Here is a 14,388-nt window from a genome sequence, read left to right as displayed (position 1 = left end):
TGCTCTAAGCAGCCAGACGGGGGGTAAAAAATTTAAAATCGTAACTTTCATGTCGTCTGAACTGTCCTCTCCTTGCTGGCGGCACAATAACTTTTTTTAAAGAATCACAGTTTCTTAAAGGGGTTGTACAAGGTAATCCCCAAAAGTCTTAAAATAATAATAAAAAAATAATAATAAAAAAAATCTTATACCTCACCCGTTTCTCTGTGGTGATGGTCCGGAACAACCGTCACTGTCTGTTTACAAACTGCAGCAGTGACATACACGGATATGGCGCATGACTGCTGCAGCCAACTGCTGTCTTCAGCAGTCTACAGCTGAGGATAATGATTGGCTGCAGCGGTGACGTGCTGAATTCAGGCTTGTCACTGTGGTGCAGAGTGGCGTGCCTGGATTTAGCAGGAGGGTGTACCTCCTTATGATATAGGGGACTTGTGTGTGGCCCCCCCAGGTTCCAAACCCCACATTTGGGGGGGGGGGAGTCATACCTAGAATGTGATGCTCAGAGAACGCACCAAAGCACAGACTGGTCTCACTAAGCTTTGCTGAGTGGAGGGACTTCAGTCTTGGAGGGCTGGGGACATACAGTAGGTCCAGGGTTCTTCTCCGAATCCATGTCCATATTGATCACTGTATTTCTATGCACTGCTGTGAACAAGGCCCGAGGTACCAGTAGCGTGGGCAGATTGTTGCACAAGAAAACAGTCAAATATTTGTAGTCAGGTTCAAGTAGTTTGTGCGCCCTGAAGGGTCAACTTGAAGAACGTGCTCTGAAACCTTCCATCATTCTGTCTCTCTTGAAGGAAGTCGGGTTCTTGGAGGAGAGCCTCTAATGAGGTTAACCATTATTTCAGGATGTTCTCACTCTTAATGACATACACAACTGCCATGCAATAAAAAACGTTTTCTCTGGATTTTTAAATGGAGAAGACGCGAACCACATTCCTCCCCTCCTCCTCCCTCTTTATTCCATACACCATGATATATTTCACAGTTCTGTCTGGCTCAGTTTTACCATCTATTAGCCAGACTGAAAAACGGCTGCGAAGAGCATCTCCGACTCTGTAGGAGCGGTGCATTACACCAAGAAAAGAAGTAGTGTGGCCCTTAAAAGGGATTGTCCGGGTCGATAGGTTATCGGGGGTCTGACTCTTGCCACCCCCGCCGATCGCCTTTTTGAAGAGGCTGTTAAGCGCTGCAGCTTCAACTTACCAAGCACAGCGCCGCATATTGTATAGTGGCTGTGCTTGGTACTGCAGCTCAATCCCATCCACTTGAATGGGACTGCATCAAGGCCAAGAGACAATGGACGTCACTGGCCTAGGAAGAGGCCACATCACCCGCCGGAGCAGCGCAGCCTCTTCAAGCAACTGATCGGTGGGGTGCTGGGAGTCTAACTCCCCGATCTGATATTGATGATCTATCCTGAGGACAGGTCATCAATTTTGAACTCCTGGAAAACCCCTTTAATTTGCCCTACGGTGGTGCTACAAAATCACTGATATAGACGACTGCTAAAGAGGTTGGCCAATTTATACAGTGAAGTTTGATTTATGCAACCATAATTGAGTTTGTATATTACCCCAGCTGTGACAGCGAAGGCCTCCGGCTGCCCTGGTATCAGCAATGTAAACACATAAAGATAGCGTCCTTTGCGTCCATGGGTCATGTGACTGCTTCCTCGGGCTGTTCCACGCTCATGTCCTGGCACAATGCCTCGTAGGGCTAGCTCAGCTGAATGTAGCGATACCTTTCACTTAGCGATCCGTTGCTTCATTGTGGAGAAAAACTACTTTTAATCCATAGGCAAATGAGCAGGTAAGTGCACCGCAGGTAAGTGCACCGAGGGCGGGCCCAAGCCACGCTGTGCACCCTTGCTTCCTCTGCCAGCCCCTCCTGCTCCTTTTTGACTGACAGCCCGGAAAGATGACTACGCAGGAACAGGTCCCCGCCAATCAAGAAGGAGAGGGAGGGGCTGGCAGAGGAAGAGAAGGGAACAAGGTTGCACATGAGTGGCTTGGGCCCGCCCTCAATGCACTTAACTGCTCATCTGCATATAGATTATAAGTATTCTATCTCCAGAATGAAGCATTGGATCGCTAAGTGAAAGGTATCATTACATTCAGATGAGCTAGCCCTACAGGGCACTGTGCCTGGTGTAACAGTGATTTCTAGAAGAGGACAGATAAGGCTACTTTCATACTTGTGGCAGAGGATTCCGGCAGGCAGTTCCGTCGCAATACGGACTCAAACTGATAGCATTTGTCAGACGGATCCGGATGCGGATCAGTCTGACAAATGTATTGCAATACCGGATCAGTCTCTCCGGTGTCATCTGGAAAAACGGATCCGGTATCATTTTTAATTTTTTTTGGGCATCTTTAAAAGCCGGATACGTTTTTCCGGAACACTGAATGCCGGCACTAATACACTTCAATGTAAATTAATGCGGAATCCGGCATTCCGGCAAGTGTTCAGTATTTTTGTCCGGAGATAAAACTGCAGCATGCTGCGGTATTTTCTCCGTCCAAAAAACGTAAGAGGGACTGAACTGATGCATCCTGAACGGATTGCTCTCCATTCAGAATGCATTAGGATAAAACTGATCAGTTCTTTTCCGGTATTGAGCTCCTGTGAAGGAACTCAATACCGGAAAACAAAAACGCTAGTGTGAAAGTACCCTCAGGCCATATATAAGAGGGGCTGACTTTTTCCAGAGGCAGCATAGTCAGACATTGACCGTCATGGGCCGATCATGCGACCTTTGGGGGAAAAAAAAAAAAAAAACTAACAGACCCAGGGCAGTCAGAAAACAACTGCCGTTATCTGTTGTCTTCACCAATTTACAGCAGTCTGTGAATGGTCATCAAACTACAAGCTAATGGGTAATATTAGAGAACTGCAGCGGCATACACGGAAGAGAGAAGCAAATCAAAACTAGGCTCCAGGTTTTGCCAGGCAGTAGAGAAGTCTCCCTCCATAGCCTTCCGATGATCTGTGGGCCAAATCCCTTATCCCGAAGCTCCTCTGGGGAGGGAAGTCCTGCGAAGGTTCGCACTACACTGTAGCAAAGGGAATGGGACTAATCAGGACTGGGACCCTCTGTCCATGGACTCCATAGCAACCATATGGGATGTCTCTATGGTAGGTACCCCCTTTTGGAATTGTTATTTTAGCCTTTCTCTAAGAGACACATTTTACAGAGGCTTCACTAGGAAGACAGAGCTAATTGCTGAGGAATCGGCAACAAAGGAACCATTATATCCACCAGGTATGAACCAGTGACAAAGAAAATAAAAACAAGCAGAAACGCGCATATGTTTTCCTACCCGGAGGATGCATCCAGCGAGAAGGAGGTTACCGGCCGGCTGAGGTTACGAAGATCCCAAAGCAGCAGCTCCCGTTCCCTGACCTAACGTAATATATGGAAGAAGTAGATTAGTGCACAGGAAGAATGAGTGAGAACAATTCAAGTGTCAGTTCAGAGGGAATACAATGATGTGCCTTAAAGGGGTTCTCCGGGATTATAATATTGATGACCTATCCTCAGGATAGGTCATCAATATCAGATCGGTGGGGGTCCGACACCCGGCACCCCCACCGATCAGCTGTATGAGGAGACGGCAAGCGCGGTGTGCCGTCTCCCTTCTCTCTTCTTGCTGCTATGTCTATGGCAAAGCAGTAGAGTATGAAGAGAGACGGGAGACGGCACATGCACACTGTGCGGGCTGTCTCCTCATACATGATCGGCGGGGGTGATGGGTGTTGGACCCCTGCCGATCTTATATTGATGACGTATCCTGGGTAAAGGTCATCAATATTTAAAAGCCCGGAGAACCCCTTTAAGCTGCCCAAACTCCTTAGCTATCCCTTAGCTGCCAGCTAGTCCTCCCTACCCCCATACAATCTATGCTGGGCCCGGCCAAGTGGACATATGTTCTCAATGAGGAGGATCAAGCATGTTGAAATTCAAAAAAAACCACCTCTGGGACCCGCTCCCACTTCCACAAAGGGGCATCAAAGTGAAGGCAAGGCAAGGCAAACCGCACACGCATAGCCACCAGGACGGGGCTGGGAACTTAAAGTGGCCGCCCTGGAAACCTAAATCTGACCCTGTGTTGTAGGAGAGTCCAAATTAACAAAAGGCAGGGAAAACACAAGTAGGCGGAGCCAGCAATACTGTAGTGCAGCAAGAAGTACCGCCCCTGCAGAACCAAATACCACAGTGCAGCACAAAACACCCCCACCCCCGCTGCAGTACTCAACTGTATCACTGTCCTGGGGACAGAAGTTGAATTCAGGAGGGCATCTGCAGCTGCCAGCCGGGTGCATAAGAATCTGATGTTCCTACATTAATTATTTTGAGAGCATCATCTCATCATGTACCTGGCCAACGGCCAGGAGAAGGGCTCAGCTGTCCCTCTGGGTATCGGCCCACCGGAAAATGTCCCTGTAGGTTCTATGCCCAGTCTGCCCCTGGCAGCCACCCTCCATTTACTGCTATGGGTCTTTCAAAAACAGCAGAGCATGCTCACTCAGTTATTTTTGAAAGTCCAATACATGTGAATGGAGAGGACTAGTGATGAGCGAACTTCTGTTTTAAGTTCGGCGTCTAAAGTTCGGCTTCCGGTTAGCGGAGAATCCCGATATGGTTCCCGATATGGATTCCGACTTCCGTTGTGGTCCGTGGTAGCGGAATCAATAATGGCCGATTATTGATTCCGCTACCACGGACCACAACGGAAGTCGGAATCCATATCGGGAACCATATCGGGATTCTCCGCTAACCGGAAGCCGAACTTTAGACGCCGAACTTAAAACAGAAGTTCGCTCATCACTAGAGAGGACGCTGTGCATGCTCAGTGTTAATTTCGGGGGGCCCCGTTCTTGGGATAGGAGCAGGTCCCACAGGAGGGACCTGCACCTATTTAATTATTTTACACACTTATATAGCGCTGCTATATTCCACAGCGCTTTACAGACAATAGCGTCAAACCTAGGACCCCAGCCCTGTAAGGCACCAGTGCTAACCACTGAGCTACCGTGCTGCCCATACCTATCTGACGTTTATGGCATATTCTAGCTAAATGGGACAATCCCTTTAATTTGCTTATTGTATACTGATCCCCAGTTACTGCTTGTGTTAGATGCCAGAGCTGGATTTACAATTCTACAAGCTTTAGGGCTGAAATCTCCCGGCATTCATTGAGCAGACTTTACACCAGGCTCTGTAAAGTAATACGATGTAAAAAATATTAGGATCTTAGCGAAGCTGCTGGGGTTGTGTCTGCCAATAAGCTTGTTGATGGTTTCCAATAAGAACCAGAAGAATTGCAAATACAGCTCTGGAGTTTAATACAGGCTGCAACTCGAGACAAGTACCAGATAATTAATAAAATGTTTTTAATTGATATTATGGCTAAACATATCCTGTAAAACATTTTTCATTCATTCATTTCTAATATGTTGTTTAGTTGATACAGACCACCAAGTGTAAACTGCTATGCAGCAGATCTGGTATTCCCTGCGCTACAATATAAAGTCTGTCCAAGGCAGGGCTGGCCAACTGGCGGGCGTCCAAGGCTTTTCTGTGTCCCTCACTATCCACGACAACCCCCACAGACTCCATTGTACAACATAACTCTTTTTTCTAATAGTTTTTGGCCCAAAAGCTCAAAGTTGTAACATATAAATGCTAAATACGTGGGCAGCGCTGCTCCGGAGGAAAAAAAAAAGCAAAACTGACGAAGAGAAGGAAGTTATAAAGTTATAGATTGAGCCACAGAAGCCGGCTCCACCGGTGGGTCGCAGTCAATGAGAAGCAAAACAGTATTTATGTGACTCGTGACTTGTATTAATAGAGTCTAAAGGGGTTTAGGAGTCCTTTTAAAGGGGTTTATGAGACCTTTTTTGTAAGGGGTTTTCCGGGATTTTGATACTGATGACCTATCTGCAGGTCCGAGGCCCCTGCCGATCAGCTGTTTGGGAAGGCACCGGGGCTCCTGTGAGCGTCTTGGCCTTCTCCGTGCTTACCAAACACAGCTCTGTACATTGTATAGTGGTTGTGCTTGGTATCGCGCTCAGCCCCATTCTTGTGCTTGGTATCGCGCTCAGCCCCATTCTTGTGCTTGGTATCGCGCTCAGCCCCATTCTTGTGCTTGGTATCGCGCTCAGCCCCATTCTTGTGCTTGGTATCGCGCTCAGCCCCATTCTTGTGCTTGGTATCGCGCTCAGCCCCATTCTTGTGCTTGGTATCGCGCTCAGCCCCATTCTTGTGCTTGGTATCGCGCCTGGGCCATGTGACCGATGAACATGACGTCACTGGCCTAGGGAAAGCTGTTAGAAGGCAGCAGCGTGAATGCTAGCGCTGGTGACTTCTCAAACAGTGGATTAGCAGGGGTCGCACCCCCACCGATCAGATACTGATGACCTATCCAAAGGATAGATCATCAGTTATAAACTCTCAGGAAAACCCCTTGAACTTTCCAAAAGTAAAAAATAAGGCCATCTAATAGAGAAATATTGGGCGTGTCCAGGGAAACCTGGACATACGAGAGAGAGAGCGCAAAATAGGGTAGTACGTTCTGTATATAGTAAAAGTAAAACAAAAAGTGAAGGCTCACCTTTTGGGGTTGTGCAAGATATAGGCACAACCCTATTGTAGGCTTATACAGATTCTGCTATTCAGTAGACGCTTATGCTGCCGTAGAAAGAAGTCCTTGATGAAGAGACTGCCCAATCCCTCAAGGAATCAGCGGGAGAGAACAATAGATCCTATTTCAGGAGCAAGAAAACCGGAACCGATGGAATCTTCAGATTCAGCAATAAATATTATTTTATTATAGATGTAGTACATAAAATACAACGCGTTTCGGGGGGTACTAAAGATTAGGATACACACGTGGGTTTATAAATGGGGGGGGGGGGGTTCCTAGACAGTACGAACGCACCCACACGCTCCAATCCATTCAGAATAAATAAAAACGATATAAAAGTACTGAATCCCATATAACAAATAGAACCGAAGGACGATCCTATAGTGGCAAATGAGTTTTTAATTATTAAATAGCAGGCTTTTAAGTTTAGGGGCATTGCTGTGATCGCAAAGAGCACTGGTCACGTGATCGTGAGTGCGCAATCACGTGACCGCTGTCATGGAAACGGGACGCTAGAGCTGCAAAGCCGTGGTGCACCGCGTGACCATGTGTCGCCACGTGTCGGTTGCCATGGGGTACCAGTGCACAAGCGTAATAACCTCAGCTACATAAGGCGACGAGAAACGTACTGGATTTTTAAACTTAAAATACCGGTGACCGGTTCCCTTTGTGTATAGAGCTGAGGACATCGGTTGCTAGAAGGCCGCTAACACATCCGCAATACCCAGTCCCCATAGCTCTGTGTGCTTTTATTGTTTAAATAAAAAACGATTTCATACATATGCAAATTAACATAAAAGAGTCATATCTTACTTGTGTGACCAGAGAAGAGTCATATTTTCAAGCTCCAACTCATCTCAGGGTAATTTGCTTATGTATCAAATCGTTTATTTAAACAATAAAAGCACACAGAGCTATGGGGACTGGGTATTGCGGATGTGCTAGCGGCCATCTAGCAACCCATGTCCTCAGCTCTATACACAAAATCCAGGTGACAGGTTCCCTTTAATACTTTGAAACCGTACGGAATTAATGAAGCTTTGTTTGGCGTTTTTTTTTTGTGTATTTATAAACCCACATGTGTATCCTAATCTTTATACCTGAGGAAGGGGGCTTTAGTACCCCCGAAACGCAACATCTATAATAAAATAATATTTATTGCTGAATCTGAAGATTCCAAATCGGTTCCGGTTTTCTTGTGCCTGAAGTAGGATCTCTTGTTCTCTCACAAAAATAAGGCCATGTCCACACACTCACCGAGGTTTAGGTAGGAAAGACGCGACAGGCAGTGGGTAGAGCGGATTTGTGAATCCTCCGGGTGTACGCTACCTGGTTGAATCCTGATGTTAGGAGGTGGTTGTTGGAATTGGTCCATACCACACGAGAATCTTTGTTGTTGTCATGTCCCTGGGCGTCCTGGGAAAAACAAAGGTGTTACTGTAACCTGATAAAACAGATGCTCATCTGTAGTAAATAATCATGTCTGTTCATATATCCGTCCCACAGCCTTTTAGGTTATTCAGTATGGCCATCAGAATCTGATCAGCAGGGGGGCTGACACCCTGCACCCCCAACGATCCCCCCCACCATATATCCGACACTGGAATTACACAGGTCCCTCTACTGGTGTAGTGGACGAATCTGATTCACTACTATGGGAGCGGCACTACACAACGGACAGAGCTGGGTAGTCACCCTAGAGAGCTGATCAGCGGGGATGCGTGGTGCCGGAACCCCTGCGTTCAGATAGCCCATAACTGGTCAACCCCTTTAGGAAGGATTGGGCATAGCAAAGTCAACAACCGATACTGCCAACTGCTGTGGTTCCAACACATGTAAAATTTAAATCTCTTATCGTTTTGTGTCTTCAGCTCCAATGCAGAGCTATGTGTCTCCACAGTAGCAAACAGTAACCAAACCCTGTGCAGTATGATCCTGCAGTCACGCTGACATCCAGCTGGCCTCTGCTTTTTGCTAAGCCACCGAATGTATGCTATAGAAAACAGTGTGACTGCAGAATCTGACGACACAGAGTTTGTTTGTAGTCTGTTACCACGGAGACACATAGGTCGGCACAACAGTTGTAGACACAAAATGATAAGAGAACTGATTTTTATTTATTTTTTTACATTTCTTAATTGTATCATTATTTAATTGGTACAAGACCCTTAAGGGGCAGATTTTGTTGCTGAATTTTCCGGGACTGAAAATCATTCCATTCACCTGAATTGTGCTTGCCGCTCCACTCAAATGAAGGGAACTTAATTTCAGATGCAGAATATTCTCCAACAAAATTGTTATAGTCGGATTGATAAGGCACAGCACAGAATACAGTTATAAGAAAATAGGTTCCAGAATTGTTATGTCATGGGGAATGCAGGTTACTAAAACAGACATGGAGATGGACAGTATTAGAAATATATGGCTGACTTCTCGCCAAAACAGCACCACAGCGGACCACAGGTTGTGCCTGGTACTGCAGACATATTCGCTTGTATTAAAATATAAACTAATAACCAAATTATAAAAAAAAAAATCTGCAGCACAAGCTACATATTACAAATAACACACTCCTCATCACTGAAACTGCAATACCAAGAAGGACAAGCCGCAAGGTTATCCAAATCGAGGACACAGCAGGTGTGGCTAAGATCTGCCGAAGATGAAATTTTCAAGCACCTAGCTCCAATCTGTGACATGTGAGAGCGGCATAAAAGCCAGACTGAAAGCAATGTTTTTTTAGCCATGTGAAACCTCATAAATCGGATGAAGTCATGTGGGATGATTGTCCGATGCCTCCTGTTCGTAGACATGCCAGTTATCTCCACTTGCCACAAACAGAGAGGGACAAATCATTGACCTTGGTTTATCACTCCGGTAGATCGCTACGTGCCTAGGCCAAGATATCAGCGCTGGTCAACTGTTGCGTGTCCCTGTGGTTGGGTGAACAACAACAAATTGGAATGGCAGCAAGAGGTGCACAGAGGAGAACCTCTGCACGGACGGGTCGTCAGATTAGAAGAATGGCGCATAGTGACCCATTCTGTACTGCAGGTGAAAGTGGATGTCACATCCCAAGCCTGGGGCGGCAAACGGTGTCTACACAAACCATCAGAAGGGGTCTGCACAACATATAGCTGCGAGCCAGACGTCCAGCTACAGGTGTGCCACTGACCTCACGTCACCGTTCTCAAAGGCTAACATGGTACACAGCAAAACCTCAATGGAGGCTGGCATGGAGGTCTATCCTCTTTAGCGATGTCCCGCTTTTGTCTCAGATGCAACGATAGCTGAAGATTGGTCTGAAGACCACGTGGACAAGGCAATGAAAAGGCCTTCACACCAGTCCTACTCCCTGGATTATGGTGTGGGGTAGCCGCACCCCTCTAGTCCTCATTTCAGGTACACTAACAGTAGGCACTACATTGATTTGGTTGTGGAACCAGTGGTCCGGTCATTTCTACAAAGTGCCCCAACAGGCGAAAAAACAAGGAAACTGAGCTCATAGTACCGTATATAAAAATATATAATTTTATTACGACATGATTAAAATATAAAGCAATAAATAATATACCGTTAAAAAGTGAAAAGAAGCAGAAAAAAGAAAAAAGAACGCCACCCTGGGATAGCACACGTGTCAAATGTAAAACATGATGATCAATGAAATAGATAATATATGGTACAGTGCCCCAACAGGACAATGTCAGGACGCATCATGCTTGTGCTACTGTGTGCAGCCTGCGTGGCCTAAACGTGCTTCCACGGCCTGCATAGTCTCCAGACTTGTCTCCCATCGAGCACATCTGGGACACCATTGCTCGGTAATTGCAAATGGAGCTGATCTTGATGATTTGCGTGCCTAAGTGCATTCAGCGTGGCAGAACATTCCTCAGACAACCATTAATAACCTCACTGATAGCATGCCAAGGCATGTAAGTACAGCTACTTCTGCGAGTGTCGCTCATACTCGATACTTAATAAATCGAGATGTTTTTAATATTTTGTTTTAATTTTTTTTTTATCATTTGCATATCATTAACATGTCTATCCATCCAGTGATTTCCATAATTCCACCACTTTTGCTTCTTGGTGCTGCAATTTCAATGTTCAGGAGTGTATGTATTATATACATACATATAAGTACATGGATGTCCCTTTAAAGCACCATGCGGTAACCTGCTGCCAGCTGTTGACAGGAGCGGTGCCAGCACGGGACCTGTCAGTGTGCCTTAGGCGGCAACAAATCGTTCTGTCACTCAATGTGACCCCACACTGAGCCAGCTGTAGCGCTGCCACTTCTGTAATATGATCTCCAGACCCATCTAGTTCAGGCTGCGGTGACTGAAAAGCATTACACTTGCCGTGTGCCTGCTGTCTCCGGCATTAAAGGGGTTTTCCCACTTTGCTAAATCAGCCTGAGCTGCAGTCACTCTGCTGGTAACTTCCTGCTTTCTGCAGATAAGGCTGGGCGGGCTTAGGCAGCTAGAGTGAAGGCGGCCACGCCTCCTTATGACATCACACTGAGAGCTGAGTCCTGTGTGCTCGTTCATGTGAAAACTATGACTCACAGTCTGGCATCCTGCAGTGTCTGAGGCCCCTCCCCCTGCTGGGGAATCAGCTCTGCTACACCTCTCTTCCCTGAACCTCTTTATATAGAGCTCAGCTACATCTGTCTGTGCGCCCCGCATCACGGACCCATTCACTTCAATGGGTCCGCAATCCGGGAGATGCGGTGCACTGAGCGAAACCCCACGGAAGCTCCTCAGAGTGCTTCTGTGGGGTTTCTGGCCGTGCCTACGCATTGCAAAAAAGTCGTGCCTGCACTACTAGAACGGACTGATCACGGATCCATTCAAGTGAATGGGTCTGGGAGCCGTCTGCGGCAGCTGCACGGATGTTGCCCGCACATAGGGTACCACAATTTACGGTCCCCAATGCATGGAACGGCCAACACACATTCATGTAGATGAGCCCTAACGGAGAGATGGCGAGGAATTTATCTGTATAGAGAAAGCAGAAGGGGGAATGGTAAATTCTTGCTTTGTAAATTCTCAAGTACACTCTTTGTGCCGCCATATGGTTTTATATTGCACCATAATTCAGAAGGATTCTCTTCTAGAACAGTCCATAATGCAATTAGAAGCATGCAGAGGTAGTGTATAGCCCCATAGACTTCTATTGGAACATAACAGAGAGATGGCGGGGCATTTTTTTTACCAGAGAGATGGCGGGCATTTTTTTACCAGAGAGATGGCGGGGCATTTTTCTACCAGAGAGATGGCGGGGCATTTTTCTACCAGAGAGATGGCGGGCATTTTTCTACCAGAGAGATGGCGGGCATTTTTCTACCAGAGAGCTGGCGGGCTTTTTTTTACCAGAGAGATGGCGGGCATTTTTTTACCAGAGAGATGGCGGGGCATTTTTTTTACCAGAGAGATGGCGGGGCATTTTTTTACCAGAGAGATGGCGGGGCATTTTTTTACCAGAGAGATGGCGGGGCATTTTTTTACCAGAGAGATGGCGGGGCATTTTTTTACCAGAGAGATGGCGGGGCATTTTTTTACCAGAGAGATGGCGGGGCATTTTTTTTTACCAGAGAGATGGCGGGCATTTTTTTTTACCAGAGAGATGGCAGGCATTTTTTTTTACCAGAGAGATGGCGGGCATTTTTTTTACCAGAGAGATGGCGGGGCATTTTTTTACCAGAGAGATGGCGGGGCATTTATCAGTGTAGAGAAAGCAGAATGGGGGATGGGAAATTCTTGCTTTGTAAAGTCTCAAGTACTCTTTGTGCCGCCATATGGTTTTATATTGAGCTATAATTCAGAAGTATTCTCTCCTAGAACAGTCCATAATGCAAGGCATGCAGAGGTAGTGTATAGCCCCATAGACTTCTATTGAAGTTCTGTTCTCTGTGTGCTGCCATATGGTGCCATTATATGGCACTATGATACAGAAGTGCCGCCATATTGTGCAACTATAGGACACTTCTATCCAGCAGTATTCTCCCCTAGAACTTGTCACAATGAAAGCAGAGGCATGTGGAGGTGCAGTGTGGCCCTGTTGACTTCTCTTGGGGCCACATTGCATTATATTTCATACAACTAGCAGCTTGTGTGGGGCAGTTGGACATCAGCCCATGCTAATGTCAGGAAGTGCAAAGCAGGGGCCACCTTATCAGAGAAGCAGTGGGGCCAGCTGTTATGTGACCTGACAAGGGGACAGAACACATAGTGAGGTCTGATCAGGGACAGAGGGACAGAACACATAGTGAGGTCTGATCAGGGACAGAGGGACAGAACACATAGTGAGGTCTGATCAGGGACAGAGGGACAGAACACATAGTGAGGTCTGATCAGGGACAGAGGGACAGAACACATAGTGAGGTCTGATCAGGGACAGAGCTGGAGGACGCTGAGCACGTTCCTTCACTACCCGGCAGAGCTGAGTGTAATCTGACTCCTCTCCAGCCCCTCCTCCCTCTCTCCCAAGTCTGCAGTGTAAACAGAGCATGCGTGGCTCTGTGTCAGAAGCAGCAGAAGGAAATGAACGGCCGGCTGTGCGCGTTCATGAAAGAGAGGAGAGGCCGGCCACTGGATGATGTGGTTAATCTGCGCAGGCGCGGCGCCTGCATTCGGCAGGGAGAGTTGGCCGTATCTAGGGGAGACACATGACAACACAGAGGTAGGAGGGGAAGGATTTTATCAAAAAGGAAGGGAATTGGCTAATACATTGTATTTACAAAAATGATCACTGTTATATCATTAGCAGATTAAACAGTGATCATTGAAATGGGACAACCCCTTTAAAGTGTGCCACTTGCCCGTGCTGGCATCGCCACCACTTAGTAGTGAGCAGGGACATCTGTCAGCTATGAGCAGCATTCTACTATATAAACCTGTGTATATACAGTTTACAGGCTGCGAAACGCGTGACGGCTTCAAGTAAATATTTATACCCAATGTGTGAATAGCATGTGTCCATATAGAAGAGGACAAGACATGTGTATAGGTTCCCACACGGCAGAGGAAGGCACTGGATCTTACGAGTTTTACATTAAAGGGAATCTGTCAGCAGTTCGACCATGCCAGACTGCTGACAGCACTAAGCAGGGGCTTGGAGAGCACTACTTTCTGAAAGAGGTTGTATCACCTCGTCGCAATATACCACCAAAGTCAGATAGGTGTGGGTCCCTAAAGTGGGGCCTGCACATATCTCTAGAACGGGGCCCCCCAAAGTGAATGAGAGTGCACCGCGCATGCACGGCGTGCTCTCCATTCACTTCTATGCACTGCAAATGCGGCATTCACCTCTATGGTACTGCCGGAAATAACCGAGCCAGAACTCCCATAGAAATGAATGGAGGGCAACCGTGCATGCGCAGCTCTGTTCTTTGTTCACTTCAAGGGTCCCGTTCTGGAAATAGTAGCAGTACCAGAGTTGGGACTCGCACCTATCTAACATTGGTGGCATAGCCAAGCGATTTGCCACTAATGTCTGAAGTGACACTCAACATATGTGAAGTTATTTTTTTTTTTTTTTTTTTATTAAGGAATAGTGTAAATATGAACTTTTATTCTGCCAAGTTCTGCTCCTGCAGGAGGCGGGGCTTCACTGTATAATGCTCCATGGACCCCTCCCCTCAAGTGACAACTGCTGTATCCAACCAGGAGACCAGTACTTCTGTCACTCATAACAAAGGGGACAAGTCACTCAATGCAGAACACTTGAT

The 14,388-nt window shown here is 46.8% G+C and overlaps 1 protein-coding gene across 1 annotated transcript in view; it reads right to left on the bottom strand.

The window, feature by feature from the left end:
* Window positions 1-14,388, bottom strand: part of LOC122945878 (coronin-7-like) — a 121,026-nt gene that overhangs the window by 73,563 nt on the left and 33,075 nt on the right. Inside the window, exons 8-9 of the mRNA XM_044305152.1 lie at window positions 7,986-8,072; window positions 3,330-3,412 (exon numbers count right to left, since the gene is read on the bottom strand). Of these exons, the coding sequence (XP_044161087.1) occupies window positions 3,330-3,412; window positions 7,986-8,072 (170 nt within the window). The remainder of the gene's footprint in view (window positions 1-3,329; window positions 3,413-7,985; window positions 8,073-14,388) is intronic.

The sequence above is a fragment of the Bufo gargarizans genome, chromosome 8 (assembly GCF_014858855.1).
Source record: "Bufo gargarizans isolate SCDJY-AF-19 chromosome 8, ASM1485885v1, whole genome shotgun sequence".
In the NCBI taxonomy this organism is placed as follows: Eukaryota; Metazoa; Chordata; class Amphibia; order Anura; family Bufonidae; genus Bufo; species Bufo gargarizans.
The sequence above is the reverse complement of the archived record's forward strand: the minus strand, read 5'-3'. Positions and strand labels throughout refer to the sequence as shown.